The sequence below is a fragment of the Cervus canadensis genome, chromosome 6 (genome assembly GCF_019320065.1).
Source record: "Cervus canadensis isolate Bull #8, Minnesota chromosome 6, ASM1932006v1, whole genome shotgun sequence".
Lineage (NCBI taxonomy): Eukaryota > Metazoa > Chordata > Mammalia > Artiodactyla > Cervidae > Cervus > Cervus canadensis.
Genome location: NC_057391.1, coordinates 4,417,068 through 4,439,908, shown reverse-complemented (window position 1 = coordinate 4,439,908; position 22,841 = coordinate 4,417,068). Strand labels below are relative to the sequence as shown.

The following is a 22,841-nucleotide window of genomic DNA, read 5'->3' as shown; positions in this document are numbered from 1 at the left end:
GCAGAAAAAAGTCTACATTCTGACCTTTAGGGATCCCTGAGCTTAATTTGCCAGCTTTCTGTCTACTTACCCAAAAGAACATGGATGGAACAAATTATTATCAATTTAGAATTCTGTAGTCAGCCAAGCTATTGATCAAGTGTGAGGGTGGAATAAAGACATTTCCAGACATGTACAAGCTTGAAAAAATATTCATACACCCCATTTCTTAGGTTACTTGAAGATATGCATACAAAGGATAGAGGAGAAATCAAAAAAGGAAGAGGCACAGGATCCAAAGGACACTGGACCTAATCCAGAAGAATAAGAAAGCGAAGTCCTGAGATTACCACAAATAGTAGACCTAAAGAGTCACTCCAGATTGGAGCAAAAAAAACACAGGGCTTTAAGAAAGGATGATGTGGGAAACACCACCAAGATGGTAGACGAGGACACTCCAGGCCCTTGTTCCCCAATGGAGACACCAACTTAACAACAATATACGGACCGGAATACCTTTGTGGAAACTCCAGAAACCAGTTGAGAAGTTGCAGTGCGCAGGCCAGAGCACAGCCAAGAAGGGGCTCCACTGAAAGGAGTAGGACAGTTTTTGGTGTTTCTGTGTGTCCATGCGCCTCCCTACCCAGCCCAGCACAGTGCGACTGGGAGGAAGCCTCCCATACCCTTGGGACGCAAACCGAGGAGAGAACGTCAAGTCCCGTGTTCTGACTTGTCATGGGGATAGTTTTTGTCTCACCTGACTCAGAACACTATTGAAAACCCTGGCTTGGTTTTCTGGCTGAAAAGAAAGGTGAGCACTGCAGCATTTTGGAGCTTCAGAGAGTATGCATTTCCATAAACAGGTACTGGGGGAACAAGAGACTGTGGGCTCTTGAGAAGAAACAAGGGCAAGCTGCTTGGGGAGTTAAGACAGATAAAAGCACACACACAGCTCAGAGAAAACACATCTCCAGAAAAGTTCTGAGAGCGCTAAGGATCTTTAGCCAGACTGATTGTTAAGGGCCCTGCCCTGCATGAACTCAATGCATAAGGACTGGGAAAGTTGGTTCTTTTTCCAAATGTTTAAATCTCAAAAGAGCATTACAGGGCACACAAAGAAACAGGGAAGTGTGGCCCAATCAAAAGAATGAAATAAAGTTCCAGAAAGTGACCCTAAAGAAATGCAAATCTCCGATGCTCAAGGAGAGCAGAACACAAAACAGAACACAAACAAAATGAAGCAGGAAAATGATGCATGGACAAAATGCAAATATTAAATTTTTAAACTGTAGATAATCATATTCTGGACCTGAAAAGTATAATAACTGAATTGAAAAATTCACTAGAGGAGTTCAACAACAGTCTTGATCAGGCAGGAGGAAAAAATATCAGTGAACATGAAGAAAGGTCTTTGAAATCATTGAGACAGAGGAGCAAAAAGAAAACAGTGAAGAAAATTGAGGAGCACCTGAGGAACTATGGGGCGTCATTAAACGGGCCACATATACATTACAGGAGTTCCAGAGAAGGAAAAGAGAAGGGGGCAGAGAGCTTAACGACCAAAAAACTTCCCAAATCTGAGGAAAGAAATAGACTTACAAATTCAAGAAGGTTAACACCAACAAGGATAAACCAAAGAGATTCACACCAAGAAACGTTATAATCAAACTGTCAAAAGTCAGACTTAAAAGCAGCAAGGAAGAAGTGAATTATCACATACGAGTGAGTTTGTGTAAGTCTCTCAGCAAATTCTCAGTGAAGCCATGTAGGTCAGAAGGTGATGGGATGATGTATTCAAAGTTCTAAAAGAAAAAAGCTGTCAACCAAGAATAGCATATCTGGCAAAACTTGCCTTCAAGACATGAGTGAGCATCTGGAGAGAAGTGACACATCAATACAAGATCCTCAGTAAGATTTCTCATCGGAAATGAGGCTAGTAGGCAGTGGGGTGATACACTCCTGTATCCAACAAAACTGTCCCTCAGAAATGAGGGTGAGGTAAAGATACTCCCAGATAAACAAACGCTGAGGGAATTCATTCCCACTAGTCCTGCCTAGCAGGAAACACTGAAAGAAGTCCTGCAGGGTAAAATGAAACACTAAACAGTAACTTGAAGACATATGAAGAAATAGATGTCAGTAAAGATAAATACATGGGCAATTATAAAAACTATTGTGACAGTGATTTGTAACTCCACATTGGTTTTCTATAATGTATTAATTGACTGATACATATTTAAATTATTAATCTAAAAGCTAGTGTTATTTAACTTTGTAACTCCACATTGTGTTTTCTACATAATTTGAAAGATTGAAAAGAACCAGAAAGAATTATTGGACCTCCCTGGTGGTCCAGTGGTTAAGAATCTGCCTGCCAATGAAGGGCATGCGGGTTCCATCCCTGGGCTGGGAAGACTCCACATGCCATGGGGCAGATGAGCCCCTGTGTCACAACTGCTGAGCCCACGCTCTAGAGCCTGCAAGCCATAGCTACTGAAGCCCGTGTGCCCTGGAGCCCCTGCTCTGCAACAGAAGAAGTCGTCACCAAAAGAGAAGCCCATGCGTCAAAACTAGAGAGTAGCCCCCACTTGCAGCAACTGGAGAAAGCCTGAGCACAGCAGTGAAGACCCAGGGCAGCCAAAACTAAATAAATAAACCAAAAATGTTTTAAAGAATTATTAGTTTATTTTTGGTCACACAATGTAGTTCTGTGACTTTAACTAAAACAGGTGGGAACACAGCCATAAAGACCGGAGCTTTTGTGTGTTATTGAAGTGAACCTAGTATAAATTCAAAGTATTATAATTTTAGAATGTTAAATGTAATCCCCATGGTAACCACAAGGACACTAGCTATAGAATGTACAGAGAAGGCAGTTAGAGAAGAATGTAAGCATTTCATTACCCAAAAAATCAACTAAAGACAAAAGATAGTGATGCAGGAAATGAGGGACCAAAAAGCTGTAAGGCCTTTAGAAAACAAATAGAACAAGGCCAGAATTAAGTCTCTCTTCATCAGTAAAAGGAAACCAACAAATTGTGCATGCCTGCCTGGCTTTGGTAAGGTTATGTGAAGGTTATGGTTATGTAGGTATGGTTATGTAGGTAAGGTTATGGAAGGTAAGGTTATGTCCTCATGTGAATCATGAGGACACTGAGACTCAGAGCAGTAAGTTAGATAAGGAATGGGGCTGAGTTTCAAAGAAATACATGAGGTCTCTGCATCACCAAAGCCCATGCTCTTTACCTGCATTAGCTGGGCTTCAGCAATTAGGATCATTTCACCTGTAACAAAAAACTCATCTCAGCATTGCTTAAACAATAGACTGTACATCAGCTCATGTTGCTAGAAGTTTAGCAGTGGGATAAAGATCATGGTGGTTTGATCTAGCAGCTTAGCAGTCATTTTTCTGTCTGTCTCTCCAGATATACACAGCTTGGGGGCTATCCTGAGCCCGGGGTTCATCACTGAGGTTCAGTGAGAGAAAGAGACTGACTTTTCAAGCTCTAGGATTGCCCCGCTTGCCCTCTTTTGTAATAGCCTAGGCTGCTGCTCTCTCCCACAAGCCTCTCTTTTAGACACAGACACACTTGCTGACTCATGCATGCTCCCCTGACTTAGTGTTTGTGGGGGCCCAATGGTGTGTCATCCAGGACAGAGGAAATTCTTGCTTCTCGCTTTTTCTCCCCCAGGGACAAAACCTGCCCGGGCGAGTCTTCTTTCTGCGTTACGTCGTACAGACCCTGGAAGATGATTTCCAGCAGATCCTGAGGAGGCAGCGACAGCACCTGCAGCAAGCCATTGCAAGCACCGTGCTGTCCTGCGACAAGCAGCCCCACAATGTCAGGTAAGCAGCGTCTGCAGCCTGGGGCGACAGGCCGTCCAGTCCCGAGAGCGCAGCGGGCGGCTGAGACTGTCCAGTGACTAGATAATGTAACAGGGGTGGTTATCATTACTATGAAAGTGAAGTGTGAGCCGCTCAATCCTGTCTGACTCTTTGCAACCCCATGGACTCTAGCCCACCAGGCTCCTCTGTCCATGGAATTCTCCAGGTAGGAATACTGGAGTGGGTAGCCATTCCCTTCTCCAGGGGATCTTCCCGACCCAGGGATCAAACCCAGGTCTCCTGCATCGCAGGCAGATATAGACAGTCCTAGGAAAAAAAGTCTGTGTACCAACTGTGTGTCAGATGCCATAACTTGTGTGGTTTTTCCTCCTGAGACCATCAGACTTCCTTTAATCTATTTCAGTATTGTTCAGACAGCCTCATGAGATACCGGGAAAACATGAACTTGTGTAAAACTTCACAACTGCTACAAGCCTAAATTTATTTCCACCCCCCTGAGTAACTCAGGATAAGCTTCATTTGTCACTGCTACTTTCTGAGAAGTCTTTTATGATAATAGGTTACATGGAACAAGATACAATCAGGTAGCAAACGTGGTTTTTTTTTTTTTCTGTAAAATCAGGGCTAAAGCTTCTGGAAGCTTCAGAGTGGGAAACTACCATATCCTTATAAAAGTGGGGGGAAATGTGGCTTCTAGGGTAGGGATCTCAGACTAGAATTTTCATCCTGGAACTACCCCCTTCTTTTGCTTCTTTTAGAAATGGTTCTCTTCAGCATTCCTTTTTTCAAAACATCACTGAGATTTTTTCAGTCATATATACATTCTCATATGTTCTTGCATATTTGTTAAGAATAGTTTTCACAGGCCAATATGGGATATTGACTATTATAATTCCTTTAATTAAAAAGGAAGGACATTTCATTATGTTTTTGAGTATCAATCAGCTGGGAAAATTGAGGGCAGAAGGAAAAGAGGGCATCAAAGCAGGAGATGGCTGGATGGCTTCACCGATGCAATGGACATGAACTTGGGCAAATTTTGGGAGATGATGAGGGCTAGGGACGCCTGGTGTGCTGCAGCCCATGGGGTCTCAAAGAGTCAGACACGACTGGGCAGCTGAGCAATAACGACAATGGCTTTTTCTCCCTTAGTTTGCATGCTTCTATCCATTTCCATGGATGTGGCATTTTATGTAAAGTTTAAATGTTAATTATAGGGGGTAGAAAATCAGTAAGTAGAGAAACTACAGAGAGCACAGGATAGTGTAATTGGGTGTAAAATTGAAAAACAACAATTTAAATAGTGACAGCAGCTCTCCTGACCATCTTGCTTTATGAGCTTAGGCATTGAATTGGGAGATGGGAGACATGAACCCAACTCAATCCGTTAACAAGTTGCTGACTTTCATTTCCACCTTTCAGGGTGTAAGCCTCTCAGTATACCCAACAGTATGCTCTTGAGTTTAAGCATGGGAATTTATGACCTCTAAATGCAAATAAAATACACTATTTTGTGCTTAGTGAAAAAAGTCAATTCCAGCTGGAGGGAAAACAAGCTGTATTTGATTCAATAAAAAACTAAAACTAAATTGAAGTCGCTCAGTCACGTCCGACTCTTTGTGACCCTGTGGACTGTAGCCTACCAGGCTCCTCCGTCCATGGGATTCCCAGGCAAGAGTACTGGAGTGGGTTGACATTTCCTTCTCCAGGGAATCTTCTCGACCCAGGGATCAAACCTGGGTCTTGTGCATTGCAGGCAGACACTTTACCGTCTGAGCCACCAGGGAAGCCCTTTGATTCGATAAGAGATGGCTATTAGACTGAGGTTGTGGTCCATGGATATGTGCATATATTTATCAAAACATCAAATGATATAACTGTGCTATGACCTTTAGTTGTCAGAGAAGAAGCTATTCCTGGGTTGTAATCCTTAGCTTCGCGCAAATAAAATTTCTGTTTTCTGTCTTAAAATTAAAAAAAAACTCGTTAAACAAAAACCAGTGTGTAATTTATTTTATGTAAGTTATACCTCAAAGATAAGCTTTCAAAAGAGAGTGGTGGTAAGTCAGTCTCCATGTGACCCCTTAAGGGATTTTCTTTTCTTTTTAACTGTGCTTACAAAGAGTAATCTGGTTCTACACAATTTAAGAAATATAGTTGTCCCCAGATGACCTCACCCACAATTTTTCCTACAGGGGTAACTGCTTTCAACTCTTTCATTTAAGAGAGTCCTTGGATTTAACTTCTTCATGGCTGAATAACTTGCTTGTGTTGCTAATTATTGATGTTTCACTGTTCAGTTCAGTTCAGTCACTCAGTCGTGTCCGACTCTTTGCGACCCCGTGGACTGTAGCACGCCAGGTCTCCCTGTCTACCACCAATTCCCAGAGTTTACTCAAACTCATGTCCATTAAGTCAGTGATGCCATCCAACCGTCTCATCCTCTGTCATCCCCTTCTCTTCCCACCTTCAGTCTTTCCCAGCATCAGGATCTTTTCAAATGAGTCATTTCTTTGCATGAGGTGGCCAAAGTACTGGAGTTTCAGCTTCAACATCAGTCCTTCCAGTGAACACTCAGGACTGATCTCCTTTAGGATGGACTGGTTGGATCTCCTTGCAGTCCACTGTTAGCTATAATCTATTGACTCCCCACCTGAAAGATGAGGAGTTAGCTCTTTTTCCTCTCTCCCTCCTCGCACACACACACACACTTCCCAGCCCCCATACCATAATATAGCTATATCAGAATTCTGTTTAGATCAGTATGTGATGTTCTGATCACTATAACTGTGTGCTACTCAGAGTTGAGCCCAGTACTAAACTATGATTACTTTTCCTTCCACTCATAACTTTTTCTTTTCTGTAGAGTTAATAATTGCCTCATTTTTAGTTTCCTCCTATTCTTTTGCATATCAGAAGTCAGCCCCAAATTATCTGCCATTTGATTTAAATATCCTGTCAAGATGTTTGTTCACACTTACGAGGTTCTTCTTCTTGAAGGTCTGTTGTGGAGTACTTTGACCTCCTTTAACCTGGATTGGCTGTCCTCTTTGCCAAGTCTCTATCATAAATGTGAAATTCTCTTCACCTGTTCCCAGTGTTGGATATGTTTCATATCTTTTCTTTTTTGGTTTGCTCCCTTGTTTTGATGGATCAGTCTCCAGTAGCTTCTTAGAAAGGTATGTGGGAAGTAAAATTTTTGAGCTTTTATATGTCTGAAAATATCTTTATCTTCCACACATTGATTCATGTGAGTATAGATATTTAGGTTACAAACAACTTTTCTACAGAATATTAAAGGAAATTTTCCAAATTTTCCATTGTCTTCTAGCTTCTTGCTGTTAAGAAGCCATAGGCTACTCTGATTACTGATTCTTTGTATGTGCCTTGATTTTTTTCTCTGGATGTTTGCAGACTCTTCTTTTTGCCCAGTATACTTGTTTTAGGTCTATATTCATCTGTGATGCTGGGCATTCAGTGGGCCATTTCATATCCTTCATTTCTGGAAAATAGAGTTTTCATTGCTGTTACCATATTTTTAATTTCCAAGAGCTCTTTTAATTTTTCTTTAAGTGTTCCTTTTTAAAATTAATAAATAGGAATCTGTTCTTGTCTTTTTCTTTCATGGATCTGTGTCTTTTCATGTCTTTGATGTTACTAATGATAGCTTTTGTTTTTGTTATTTTTCTGTATAATGTCTGTTTATCCAAGTTGCTTTTTTGAGGCAAGAGGAGGGTTGGTTTGGGGTTTTTTCCTTTATCTCTTATGTTAGAATATGTCCATAGACGTCTGGAAAAATCTGGTGCTCTATTCATGTTTAAGGGCAACTCAAAAGCTGATGGAAGCTCTGAGTACAGGTGGGGACTTGTCATTTCTGAGTTTTCCTGCAGGTGGAACCGGCTTCTCATTTCTTAGAAAATACCTTGTCAGTGACTTTAGATCTTTCCTCTTGGGCTGGATGGGTTTTCCAGAAAAGACTTCAGATCTCCTCCATGAAGGATAGAGACCAGGATGCCAGGTTTTTGAAAGCAGGTGTGGGAAGATGGCAAGGATCTCTGCACTGAGCATGCGCAGTTTCACTTAATGCCCCTGCTTTTGCTTTGATGCCTTTTGTTTCCCAGCTGTGCCTGATATCCTAGTCCAGAGACCCTATTTATCTCTCCACAGAGTTAACCTGTAGTCTTCAGGGTTGGAAAAGATCTAGGACTCTAAAAGTTTCTTAAACAGATTATAAACCATTATATTTATTTTTTAATTTACCCTCTTTTATCCTAACTTCATGGAAACCTTGTACTGCCTTTTAAATAGGATTGAATAGGATTACTCTTCTCTGCTGGTGGCTTAGTATTCAGCTTCCTCAATTCTGCCAAGTCAGTTCAAATGTATCCCTTTGCCAAAGGTATAGAGTTAGTTTAAACATCATCTAAATATGACATTTGCCTTATTTACTTAGCTAATTGGTTACTCTGAATTTTGTAATCAGCATCTCTTACCCCCACCCCTTAAATCAAAGGATAGGACCTTGACAATTACCTACATCTAACCATCTATCCCAGGGATGGGGGAGCCTGGTGGGCTGCCGTCCATGGGGTTGCACAGGGTCAGACACCACTGAAGTGACTTAGCAGCAGCAGCAACCATCTATCCATCCTCTTATCACCCACTTTTGCACCTTTTTGCATCCAAAGTAATTGGCATCCCAAATATTCATCATTTCCCTTTCTTTTTTATGTAGTTTATTGCATCTGTATGTGTTCCTGTGAAGTATATATTTTTATTCTAGTTCCTTTTAGCTGTATATAAGAGAGTATCATGCTGTATATAATCAATTGGTACTTTTATTTCACTTAATATTATAGTGTACTAAAATTTGTCCATATTGTTACCTATCCACTGTAGCTTATTCATTTCCACTACTATATAATATTCTGTTTTGTGAAATACTCATTTTCCTTCCAACTTCCAGATTTTTACTGTTATTATCTGCCTTCCTTTTCTTCCCTTCTTTGTGGATTTTTAAAAAATTATTTACTATTAGTTAAATTTTAGAAGGCAACAAAAGTAGATGTGGACTGTATCAGAAGCTTTTATCTTACTAATGCTGAGAGCCTACACCCTGTACAAGGTATGACTGCACTGAACATACTATAAACTTTGGTTATTAGCCTAATAATAGAAAGCCAACGAGGTTGTCTAGTCCAACTTTCTGCCTTGTCAAGGAATGTTCCTGGTCAGGAAGCCACAGATAGTACTCTTTAACCTTGGAGATACCTTTCAATAATTCTAACTTAAAGAAAAATGTTGACATTTTACTTACCTTGTGTAACCTTCCTGCAATTAAATGTAGGGTTTCCATTAGACTTGTAAAATATTCAAAATAGCCTAAGTGCCCCTCTCTGTTGCCTTTAGGGAAATCTAGGTGTCTAGGAGTCCATGTTAAAGTTGCAGTTCTGAGCACCATAACAGTAAGACAGAAGTTTAAACTTTCTTTTTTATCTTTTTCTCCATTGCAGGGATGTCATCAAGTGGTTGATCAGAGCAGTAACTGAAGACAGATTAATCCAGCCCCCAAATGAGAATCAGACTTCTCCAGGAAAAGGAATCTTGAAGACCAGCAGTAGCCACCCTTCCTCCCAACCTAACCTGACAAAGAACGCCAATCAGCTGTAAGGAGCAGGCAGAAGCTATCTTCCCTGGAGCTCTGGGGTTTACCGTGTCGGAGACTAGCACCACTCTCTATGAGCAGTTTCCCCAAAATTAACAGCTCTTATGAAATAGGCTGATTCTTACTAAAAACTACCTTAGTTTGACTAAAGGCTAAGTTCCTAATTCCAGAGGTAAAAAAAAGCAGATGCTTTTCCCCTAGATGAGTAGGACTTCACTAAGTGAATTCACCAGCTGAAGTGGAACAAAAGCTGAACAACAGTGTGCCCCCTTCCTAGATTCCACAAGACGATACAGGATCACAGCCACTCACCGCTTCATCTGTCCACTGACAGATGAGGAGTCATGGGTAGTGGATATTCTAGCAGCCTCCAATCCTCAGGGGCCTGGGTCTGTCTCCTCCAGCCCTGGAAGAATAGCCGTTGAACCTGCAGGCTCCAGCAGGCTGTAGCAGCAATGGCTCAGACCAGATCAGGTCCCATTCTCTCAGACTGCACTGGAAAGAAATTCCTGGCATTTCTTTTACAGAACTGAAAGTGGTCTTGGCATTTTTGGGGAAATGCCAGGATTTTGTGGGCTGGAGCTGCCCTTGTACAAGTAACCTGCTCTTCTATGTCAATTATGTTTAAAAAGCCAGTTACGCTTGATATTTCAAATATAACATTTGTGCCTAAATTCACAGAGCTATAATTTAGTTGCACTGACCGGATTCTTATATAAATACTATGGATTTTAACTAATCTAGGAGACAGTCATATATCTAAAGGGAGAATGTTTTGGAACAATGAACCATTTGCTTGGGCAGAGTGGGGAACGTCCTAAAGTAGGAAAACAAGATTATGTCAGAACCCCAGTATATAGACCAAGAGAGAGGCAGACACTGCTCCCTAAGAGAAAGCTAATATAATAATAGTAATTATAAGTAGATATTAGAAAAATAAAATTAGAGCCCTCAAAAATCAATTTATCATGATCTTAACAACAGTAGGCACTGCTGTTTACCATTAACTAGTGCCTATATGCCAGGTCTCTTACTCAGCACAGCTTTCTGAAATAGGTGGCGTTATTTCCCCTTTTTTGAGATGAGAGAGTCTTGACTCAGAGCAGTTTAGTAATTTGTCAAATATTGAATAGCTTGTCATTGCAGAGCCAGAATCTGATCTGACTCTGGTCTACCTATTGTGTCCCTGGCTGCAGATTTTCTGCAAACAGAGCCCTTCTTTGCCTCACAAATAACAGTGCACATTAGAAAGTAATTAGCCTCCAACTAATAAAAATAATTGGGAAAAAAAAATAAATGAGACATTGGAAAGAAAAGCCTAGCTTCAGGCGAGGCTCACCTTCTGAGGGGTTGCTCAGATTCCTTCTTTCAGCCTGGGTCTCTCCCACAGTTAGGTCTGATGGGAGAGAGGGTCACTTTTCACCAGTTGAAATTCTGACACTGAACTTAGGGAAAGATTGTTGTAAAGGAACCAGTAACGGGAGAAAACTACGTATTAAATTTGTATTTTCTCCTATCAGAGAAATTCAGATAATTGTTAGTCATTCTGGACCTGTTTCTTCATCCGTAGAATATAGAGGCTTTAGGTTAGATATCCTTAAAGTTCTCTAGATCCTTAAGATTATATGTTCCTAGGGACTTCCTTGGCAGTCCAGTTGTTGGGATGCTATGCTTCCCAATGCAGGGGCAGATTGAGGAAGGTTCTAGGTTTGATCCCTGGTCAGGAAACTAAGATCCCACTTGCCTCATGGCATGGCCAAAATTTTTTAAAAAATAAATAGATAAGCAACTATATTTTTAAAAAGATTGTATGTTTCTATTTTTTAATTTAAAAGCAGCTTGCTTTTGCAGCGCAACCCCAGGTTCTGAGAGGTTGATAGTATGATCTGGCAAAAGGGATTCAGGTAGGTGAAATTGCTAATAAAAGCATGCTGATGCTTGAGTAGTTCTCCCTGACCTAGTGTGTGCTTTACGAGAGCCTTTAGTACACCGGCGGGTACCTCATCCCAGCCAGCAGGGACCCTCCCGCTCATTTGTGTTCTGTGTTCTGGACTCAGGATTGTATGCCAGCTCCAGAGGATGCTGTCTATTGCTGTCGAGGTGGACAGGACCCCCACATGCAGCTCCAATAAAATTGCCGAAATGATGTTTGGGTTTGTGCTGGACATTCCTGAGAGGAGTCAGAGGTGAGTCTTAGTTTTGTTTTGTTTTTTGATCTGGGAACATAATTTCAAAAGAAAATTCCAAACAGTAGTTAAATTAGGGAGAAAAAAGGTAGAGAAATAGTTCCTGTCTCTTTAAGCTTTTGAAAGAAATAGTTTCTCAACCAATTATTATTTGCAACTAAAGCATAATTTCTTAGGAAGAGGCAGGGTACCTTAAATGCAGCCTAAATTTCCCACTTTATCCATCTGTCTAATAACTTTATTTATCCTTCGAGTTTTCAGCTGTTAAGCACTACCATCTTCTCTGACCCTCAGCCATAGAGCCTGGTATAAATGTTTACTAAAGTCTTGCTGGGTGAAATAGGCCTGTCCGTCTGAGGGGAAGAAGAGTTGATCCAAGAATGAACACAGTTGTACCTGTAAAATGAGCCCAGTTATTAGGAATAAGGAATTCACTTTCTCTAAACATTAATGAGTGAAGCATTGCATTAGGAAGAGACAAAGAAATGAGAGTTGGCTAGGACCAGTGATTCCTCCTTTGAACCAGTAATTTTAGAACCCAAAGGAGGGAAAATAAGCTATCTTGACTGTAATTTCGTGAACAGTTGCTGGGACAGGACTCACCAGGGGAGAGCCGCCGTAGGCTGGCGACCCTTGAGGGAGTCTCTGTCAGCTCCTGTCTGCCTCCCACCCCACCCCTAAGCTCCCAGCTGGTGACCAAGACTACTCTTGTACATTTCTGGTTCCTCTGTTAGAAGAAAATGTCATTCCAAATAGAATTGTAGTAAAGATTTAGTTAAACTATCCTGCTAAGATTAAGACAAACATTTATTGGATCCATACAATGCACCAATCATTGTTACATTAATTATCCCATGTTTTTGTAAAGCTTTATAATGGTGTTCCCATTTAACAAATGAGAAAAATACTCTAAATAGTTAAATAACTAGCCAAAGTTTACATCGCTAATCAGATTTAGAATCCAGATTTAAACCTAGGACTTCCTAATTCCAAGGTCAGTTCAAAGAAGGCAGTACGTTACAGTGGTCAGCCAGAAGGAAGCATTCATAAATATCATGCTTGCTCTATCACTTCGTTAGTATTTCATTTGGATCCAGCTTCCATACTGTTTATTTATTTATGCCCAGATTTTAGTGAGAGATGGGAAATCTAAGGAGTAGGTAACTGTAAATAAATTTAAACTAAACATAGACAAAAATAGCTTAAATGAAACCTGGTCCTAATTTAAAACTTTTCAGGAAGGGAAAATTTGCAACCACCCCAAATTATACTAGAAGATACTTTATATGGCCTTACCTTTTAATCTTTTAAAGTTTATGTATAGTTAACATTCTGTTAAATGATATAAACTAATTTACATAGGTATCATTCCAAAGTTTTGACAAAAGTGTAACTTATGTAACCTATTATTTTCCAGTGACTCACTGATAGTGGTAGAAACCCTGAAGCCTTGCTGAATTCAGTTATTTTAGTAGGAATTTTTCTGTGATTTCCTTAGAGTTTTCTACCTACACAATATATTGTCTGCAAATAAAAAATTTAATCTCTTCCTTTCCAATCTGTATACCTTGTCCTTCTTTATCTTACCCTATTCCAAGGGCTGATACCTCTAATAGAATGTTGGAGAAGTGACAAGAACAGATATCCTTGCCTTATTCCTGATCTTAGAGGAAAAATATTCAGTCTTTGACCATTAAGTATAATATTAGCTGTGGATGTTTCATAGGTGCCCATTGTCAGATTGAGGAGGCCTCCTTCTTTGTCTAAGATATTCCGTGTTTTATGAAGAATAGGTATTTGAATATATAAAATGTATTTTGTTCATCTATTGAAATAATCATAGTTTTTCTTCCCTCATTCCATTGATATGATGAATTACATTGATTGATTTCTTCATATTATAACCAACCTTGCATTCCTGGAATAAAAAACCCTACTTGATTGTGATATATTATTTTTTTCTATTGACAGATTCAACTTGCTAATATTTTGTTAAGGGCTTTTTCATCTATGTTTACTAGAGATAGTAATTTTATTTTTGTATAATGTCCAACTTCACTTATAAAGAAATGTATATAAAAAATAAATGTAAATTAAAACTACACTGAGATACTATTTCCAACCTATACAAATAATAAAAATTTTAAAGTACTATAAAACACTCTGTTAGTGAAGGTTTGAGAAAGCAGGTAGGTGCCCATACCTTCCTGGTGGTAATGCAAAATGATACAAGCGTTATGGTCGGTGGGAGGCAGGGGTATGTGTGGTGGAATTTTACAATATCTAACAAAGCTAAATGTACATTACCTCTTGACCCAGAAAAATCATGTGTAGAAGTTTATCCTAAAGATACACATTTAACAATATGAAAATACATATGCAAAAGGATATTCACAACAGCATGTTTATAATTGCAAAATACTAGAAACAACCCAAATTCCCATACATAGGACAGTGGTTGAAAGTCTCTGGTACATCTACACAATGAAGATGTAGCTATAAAAAAGTAAATATTAAAATTAGGAGCAAAATTTTAATGAACTGTTTCCCAAAATATATTGTTAAGTAAACAAAGCAAAATACATAGAGTATGCATAATAAATATACATATAAGAATGAGAAATTTTTTAATATACATGATTATAATTGTAAAAAAAGAAACAAAGTTAAGATAAATGCAGACCCAATCAAATTGCTTACATATCGGGATAGATGGGCTGGAAAGGAGCTAGGGTGCCAGGCTGGAGTGATAATGACCTTAATAGTGGTATTGGTAGTATAGTCCTCCCTGAGTACACTTCTTTGTATAGTTATAACTTTTAGACTTTTAGAACCATGTTAATGTTTTATATACTAAAAAAAAAAATCAGTAAGGAAGTTGGAGGATAGCCTAACAAACAATACAAACAGACAGAAATTAACCTGTGTTTTAAATGAATTATTATTCAATTAAATGGGGCTGAGGGGAGAGAGTTGGGGGGAGGAAAAACCCAAGCAACTTTTTTTTCTTTACTTTTTATTTTTAAATAAAGATTCACAGGAAGTTGCAAAAACTAGTACGAGCGGTCCTCTATACCCTTCACTTTCTTTCCCTTAGTGATTACATCTTGCATAACTGTAACAATATGACAAAGAAGAAATTGACATTGGTATAATCTATAGCACATATTCAGATTTCACCCATTTCATCCAGATTGCACTCATCATATGTAGTTCTAAGCAGTTTTATCACATGTGTAGCTTCATATAATCACCAAGACAATCAACATATGCAGAACTGTTCCATCACCACAAAGATCCCTTGTACTACCCTTTTACGATAACTATTCATCTTCCCCAGCGCATCCAAGTAAGTTAAAATGCAGTATTTGACCAGCCCAGGATGGATGCATGAGACAAGTGCTCGGGCCTGGTGCACTGGGAAGACCCAAAGGAATCGGGTGGAGAGGGAGGTAGGAGGGGGGATCGGGATGGGGAATACTTGTAACTCCATGGCTGATTCATGTCAATGTATGACAAAACCCACTTCAATATTGTAAAGTAATTAGCCTCCAACTAATAAAATAAATGAAAAAAAAAAAAAAGTAGAGCCCCCCCCACCCCCCCCCCCAAAAAAACGCAGTATTTGGAGTAAATACCCTCAGGCTAAAGACAAACAAATGAAGTGTAAATAAATATTAAACTCTAGTTAGTAAATTTCTTATTCACAGGAAGTGTTAACCATTCAAACACTGTCTTATATGTATTCTAGGATTTACCACTTAAATGTAGTGTGGATAGTGAGAGCCAAGTTTCCCACTGTCAGAGGAGAGAGTTGCACATATGAAAAGGGGAGAGGATAGAAGGAACGCTGTGGTGCTGGGTTGGATTTGGAGGCATCAATATGAGCTTGTGGTTTCTAATAAATAGGTAGATACAGGAATAAATATAGATGTGTGAGCATTCATACATGTATTATGTGTGTGTATGTGTGGATTCGTACATTTCTTGCCTACCTCTACCCACCAAGAGAGCATAGGAACAGCTACACCCTAGGAGCAGTGCGCAGACCTTTGTTCCTAAATACTAGTTTACACTGAAAGGAACCAGAGTTTGTTAAGGAATGCCTGATTCCAGAGCTGAGATAATGTGTGAAATGAGCCTAGAACATCTTGATCCAAAAAGTGAGGAAATGTTCAAAGAATGTTCAGAACATGACAGAAGAAGCTTAAAGAGCTTCCACTGACTAAATCTGAGATAATTTGAGTGTCAAAATAAATATTGACAGTAAAAGACTATAAACTGTTGTGTAGAATAATAACCCATGATTCTAATACTGATAGGAAGGAAGAGAAGGGACTCTCTTCCTTATAGTAGAAAGCCAACTAATAAATATAAGAAGAAATGATGAATTCAGGGGGAAAATACCATTTGGCATCCATCATAATAAGAATTAATTCAGGTATGACCAGATACTAAAATGATGAAATTTTGTGGAGTACCAAAATATTTGCATAGTCTGAAAGTATATTCTCACAAGATATTAATTATGAAGTGAAAAATTACTATGGAGTCAAGTAATCAAAATTAACACCAGCAGTGGGGCAAACTGACATCATATGCTCCTTGATAGGATGCACAAAACATTTTCATAGTCCTCTTGCCGAAAAATGCATAACCTCCATCAAATCATGGATAAATATCAGAGAAATTCCCAATGAGAAATGTTCTACGAAAAAAACTGAACTGCACTTTTCCAAAATGTCAATGTCATAAAAGACAAAGCAAGAATGCGGAACTGTTCCAGACCAAAGGACACTGAAAAAAACAGGCAACTGTATGTGGTGCATAACCTGCGATTTTCTTTTGCTATTAATAGCAACATTAGGACAATGAAAAGAATCTGATTAAAGTCTACAGTTAATATAATACTGTTGCATTAAGACTAATTTTCTGATTTTTTTTTTTTTTGGTCATTGTACTTGGTTACTTTAGAAAATGTTCTTGTTTTTGACCTTTTATAACCCTACCCACTCCCCTCCCACCCCACCCCTGGCAACTACTTATCCATTTTCCATTTTTATAATTAGATCATTTCAAAGTATTATATAAGTGGAATCATACAGTAGGTAACCTTTTGGGATTGGCTTTTTCACTTAGCATAGATCTCTTGGGATTCATTCAGGTTGTGGTATCTTTTTATTGCTGAATAGTATTCCATAGTATGGGTATACCTTTGGTATTTTTTTTAAAACCATTTTACCCATTGAAGAATATCTGTGTTGCTTCCAATTTGGGGCTATTATGAATAAAGCTTTTATAAATATTCATGTACAATTTTTTGAATAAACATAAATCTTCATTTCTCTGGAATAAATGCCAAAGACTGCTATTTTTGCATTATATGTTGGTTGTTAGTTGCTCAGCTGTGTCTGACTCTTCGTGATCCAATGTACTATAGCCCACCAGGCTCCTCTGTCCATGGGATTCTCCCAGCAAGAATACTGGAGTAGGTTGCCATTCCCTTCTCCAGGGGATATTCCTGACCCAGGGATCAAACCTGAGTCTCCCACATTGCAGGCAGATTCTTTACCATCCACACTTGTGTGTGTGTGTGTTTGAGAGAGACCTTCATCCTGTTCCTGGCACAGAGCTCTTTTGGAGTTTTTTAAGTGATGAGAGTAATAAAGTTATCTTTTGTCCCATTAATGAGGTATCTCAGAAAACCACTTGGGGACCTGAAGGATGGGGGCCAGTTGCCAGGGGAACCATGTGATTAGAGAGCAGAACTTTCCGTTCCAGCTCTCCACTGCCCTCCCTCCTCCCGCTCCATCCCCTCCTCCCTGGAAGGGACAGGGGCTGGAGGTTGAGTTCAGTTACCAATGGTCACTGATTTAATCAGCCGTGCCTGTCTAATGCAGCTTCCTTGAAAACCCCAAAGGACTAGGTCCAGAGAGCTTCCAGGTTGGTAAATAGGTGGAGATTCTCTGTAGAGTGGTGTACCCAGAGAGCATGGAAGTGCCTCACCCTTTCCCCGTACCTTACACATCTCTTTCATTTGGCTGTTCTTGAGTTACACCTTTTATAATAAACTGGTAATCTAGTAAGCAAAGGGTTTATCTGAGTTCTGTAAGCCGCTGTAGCAGATTAATCAAAGCTCAGTGGGGGTCCTGGGAACCTTCCATCTGTAGCTGTGTTGTTCAGAAGCGCACAGCTTGACAACCTGGACTTTGGGTCGGCATCTAAAGAGGGAATGTGAGGGCAGCCGTGTAGACTGAGCCCTTACCCCGCGGATCTGACGCTGCGGTGAATGGTGTCAAAACTGCGTTAATCGCTTAGTGTCGTTGGAAAAAACACACATCAGATCCACAGTTACCATGTTTGGTGTTCTTTCTTTCTTTCTTGACTGTCCAAGTTCCATTTGGTATTATTTCTCTTCCATGTAAAGAACTTAACTTCTTTTAATATTTTTTATACTGCAAGTCTACTTGTAATGCATTCTTTGAGCTTTTGTTTATCTGAATTTGTTGTCTCACCTTCATATATGAATAGTGTTTTTACTTGATATAAATTCTAGACTGATAGGTATTTTTACTTATTTTAAAGATGTTCCGCTTTCTTCTGGCTTGCTCATGAGAAGTCATTAGAGCTTCTCACTGTTGTTCCCTTCTACGTCGTGTGCCCCTTTTCCCTCTGGCCGCTGCTTTTTTTTCCGTCTACTTGGTTATGGTAACTAGTTGTAGTCTCCATTATGTTTACCCTGCTTGGGGCTTATTGAGATTCTTGAATCTGTGAGTTGATATTTTTGATCAAATTTTGAAATATCTTGGGCATTTAAAAAAACTTTTTTGGCCTGAATTCTCATCATCTTCTGGGATTTCGAGTACATATATGCTAGGCTGTGTCTCACTGTTCCACAGAATATTACGACTCTGGTGTTTTCTACTATTGTTTTTTTGTTTGTTTTATTTTGTTTGACTTGTCTTTTTTTCTCTCTCTGTTTCACTTTGGATAGTCTTCATGCTCCTTGATCTTTTCTTTTCTTTTTTGTGCTGCCTAATTTGTTGTGAAGCCTATCTGATAGATTTTTTTTTTTTCATTTAGATATTATATCTTTCAGAACAAGAACTTCCATTTGGTTCATCCTTAGAGTGTCCATTTCTCTTTGCTGAGTCCCCATCTAGTCACTCATATATCTTGGTTAGTTGGTTGGTTGGTTAATCTTGAGCATATTTTTAACAGCTGTTCTAAAGTCCTTGTCTATTAATTCCAACATTTGTGTCATCAGACTGTTTCTATGGGCATTTTGATCCTGGTTATGGATTCATTTTCCTGTTTTTTCCCTCGTCTAATAACTTTTCATTGTATGCGTAACATTATGAATGGTCCGTTGTTGAGTCTGAAATTTGCTGACTTCCTTTAAAGAATATTGACTTTCATTCTGACAGACTGATTTCTTAGCAGATTAGCTTTCTCCTTTTGAAGCTTGTTTCTAGGACTTGTAAGGGTGTTCTAAAGCAGCCTTTCTTAAGAGACTAATGTTCTATAGCTTAGTCTTCTGGGGTTGCACCCGAATGGCCAACATGTTCAATGAGATTTCTCCTCTAGTTCATTGAAACCTCGTCTCTCTCAACACTGGGCACTTTCCTGAATCCCCGTTCATCTCACAGCCCTCACTAACTGTTCTATCCCAGGCTATCTCCCTGTCCATGTGCCGAGGGGGACCATTACAGATAATCCAGCCACCTCAGCTCCCCGGACCTCCAGTCTCTGCTCTGCCCAGCAGATCCACTGCTTTCTGTTTAGGACCCATACTTTCCTTGGCCTTAGTTAGAAAGTGCCCCCAGCAGGAAATCTGGTGTAAACATGGAGTTTACCACCTTTGTTTCCCTTTCTCTCAAGAACAATAGTCATTTATAGTAGTTTATCCAATGCCTGAAAATAGTTATTTCATATATTTTGTTCAGGTTTATAATTGTTGATAAAAGAGTAAATCTAACACCAGATATACTTGTTAAGGCTGGACCTGGAAGTTTAGCCTTCCTCTCTATCTTGTTTTTAAAATTTGAATTTGAATTGCTATAGATAATTGTACTTCCATTTCCTACTGTGTCCAACACATTAAAATTACTTTCTTGACCTTTGTATATTTCTGGGTTTGCCATCTTGGATTATAAAACCCAGGACAAATGCAGGCTCTGGAGTCAAAATTGGAAGAGAAAATACAGTTTGAAATTAAAAGTTATTGAATAGAACAACTGTCTGTGAAAGTCATACACTAAATGCAGAGTAGAAATTAGACTTTAAAAGAAATTGGAGAATATCTTATGAATGTAATAATTTGTCCTTTGTATTAAAGAAAATTTGACAGAGAAGGTATAGAATGGTACTAAAAAATAAAGAGATCAAATGGGTTTTCATAAATATTTTAGATTTTTTTTAAGCTTTAGAATGGTAAGAAGCAAAGGTTTTGAAAGTATTTATTCTGCTTTTTTAATTTCGCTTTTACACTAATAACACGTGTCTGGTGGAACAGCAAAAGGAAAAGGAAGGAGAAAATAAAAACGAAGAGGTACTTTGTTATTTATCATTGTTATAAGCGGCAGTGTTACCAAGAGCCCCCTATTTTTCCAAATGTTGCCCCACTGCAAAGGGGCAGCTGTAGAAGAAAGAACCCTGATACCTGGGGCAGGTTCTGTTGCTGCCATCTCCTTATCTGCTCACTGTCTAATCCTCAGAAACTGCTCTGATGCGCAGACCTGGCAAGAACCACCAACCACACCTTCAGGCAACAGTCTTTAGGCAGTCCAGAGATGCACCCTGTGCCTCTGAGATCCGTCGCGTTCTGGGGGGGCAGCCGACACTGCGTTTAGAACAGTGAGTGGGACTCACCTTCCCGAAGCTCAGCCCTTATTTTACAGCTCTTTTCTCAGGCCTCTGAGTGAGCTCCAGCCCACCCTCGCTGGCCACGTCCCTCAGGGACTCCTCAGAAATGGAAGAAGGCCGCGGTGCCCCAGATGTGTGTCTTTTCTCCTCGGTTGTCACCGTGTGTTTCCTGGCGTTGCAGTGGACCTTCTTTACTCCCCTCGGCCGCTGTCACCCACGCCGCCTCCCCCGTCAGGCTGCTTCCAGCCCCTGACCACGTGCGCGGCACGGGAGCACCGCCGCACCGTACGCCCGCCCTGCACTTCAGCTTCCTGTTGCACACTTCTTCCCCTGTTCAACCATCAGCTTTTCGAGAACAATACCCTCTTTTATTTCTCTTAATAATATTCTTCATTTGTGCCAATTATGGCACTTTATGGCCATTCAGAAACATTTAATCTCATGATTAATTCTCTTGGTTAGAGTATGCTGTAATTCTTCTTCAAGTGTCCTAAACTAGTCTTTCGCTTTCAGACATCAAGGAGTTCCCACCCTCCTGCCCCCGGTCTGGCAGGTGTCAATTCATGAAGGAATCTGTTTGTGCCCTGTCCACAGGCTTTGTGATTTTGCAGGCCTTCCCTGTGTTCCTTCTTAGCGTTCTCTGGTTTAGGCAAAGTTTAGAGCATTCAGGGAGAACTGTGGTATATGTTCCTTGAAACAATAGTTGCGATGGTGCACTATCTCTTCTCCATGCAGAGAGATGTTCTTTACTACCATGGAAAGCCACCTTCTACGCTGCAAAGTGCTGGAAATCATATTTCTCCACAGCTGTGAGACGCCCACCCGCCTCCCCTTGTCTCTGGCCCAGGCCCTCTATTTCCTGAACAATTCCACATCACTGCTCAAGTGTCAGGTACGTTTTCCCTACTGCAGTTCCAGGCCTAGACCACCTTTTCCTTAATCCTGGAGCTTTTTATAAAAGTTACTTAAAAACTGTATACACCTCTTACTGAGGAAAGAATTTATTACCAACTGCTTTTACTATCTCTACAGTCGGATAAAACCCAGTGGCAGAAATGGGATGAGCTGGTCGAGCACCTGCAGTTTCTGTTGTCCAGTTACCAGCATGTTTTAAGAGGTAAGGAGCAGTTGGGCACAAACCAGGTGGTGTGGGAGTCTGGCAGTGGACATTATTATGAATTAAAGTCACATAAGGGACTCTATTAACTTCAGTAAATCCTTGTTCCTTGGTGTCACTGCAAGAAACGAGAAGGGACATAGCTGGAATCACTGCTCTGAAACAGAGGAATTCACTTAGTGTTTTTGCTACGGCAGATGCTACAGTGCTCCTCACAGTCCTTCGGGTTGCGTGGGTAAATGAAAGTCGTCCTAACATGAGCAAGATTCACTGATGTCCTGACAGCCCTGGCAGCTTTCCCTGGCCCATCACTGCAGAATCTTTGCTGGGTCTACTGCTCACTGACTTGGATGTTGTAAACATCTGTCAGTATGATACAAATACACAGAAAATCAGTGGCAAGGTAAAAATGTACATCTTGCAAACGATGTAAGACTGTGAAAGTGGCTCTGCCCCAGTCACAGGCAAAGCCAGTAATCCACTGAGAATCTGGGAGAGTTAGACTGATTAGTTAACTAACACTCAGGGGCAAATATAGGCAAGGATAGTGGTGGAATAGGTGCTTTAAATAAGAGTGATTTGATCAGCCAAGGATTAATGAGGCCCCTAGGAAAACTAATGTAATTATAAATTACATAAGGAAAGATAGTAAGTTTACAAGGGAGAAAACTGACAGTCCTCTTGTGATACCCTGAGCACACCTCATCACTTAGGTAATGTTCTTGCCAAAAATGCATGACCTGAATCTAATCAGAAGGAAGCATCAGACAAACCCAGATTGAAGGGCCTTTTACAAACTAACTGGCCTGGACTTTCAAAAGTCCCAATATCTTAAAAACAAAGGAAGAAAAAAAAAACAAAGGAAGACTGAAGAACTATTCCAGATTAAAATCAAACTAAAACACATGAATATTATATGCAAAACATGATCCTGGATGGGATCCTGAAAAAGAAGCTTCTTTATGGTCCAACTTTTATATCCATACATGACTACTGGAAAAACCATAGCTTTGACTATACAGACCTTTTTTGGCAAAGTGATGTCTCTGCTTTTTACTATGCTGTCTGGGTTTGTCATAGCTTTTATTACAAGGAGCATGCTTCCTTTGACTTCCTGGCTACAGTCACCAACCACAGTGATTTTGGAGCCCATGAAAATAAAATCTGCCACTGTTTCTGCTT

At 39.9% G+C, this 22,841-nt stretch overlaps 1 protein-coding gene across 2 annotated transcripts in view; it reads left to right on the top strand.

Moving 5' to 3' along the window:
* Positions 1-22,841, top strand: part of SIMC1 (SUMO interacting motifs containing 1) — a 69,369-nt gene that overhangs the window by 38,713 nt on the left and 7,815 nt on the right. For both annotated transcript variants that reach the window (XM_043470660.1, XM_043470659.1), the window contains 5 exons: positions 3,672-3,826; positions 9,340-9,492; positions 11,549-11,677; positions 21,278-21,434; positions 21,575-21,659. In XM_043470660.1, the coding sequence (XP_043326595.1) occupies positions 3,672-3,826; positions 9,340-9,492; positions 11,549-11,677; positions 21,278-21,434; positions 21,575-21,659 (679 nt within the window). The remainder of the gene's footprint in view (positions 1-3,671; positions 3,827-9,339; positions 9,493-11,548; positions 11,678-21,277; positions 21,435-21,574; positions 21,660-22,841) is intronic.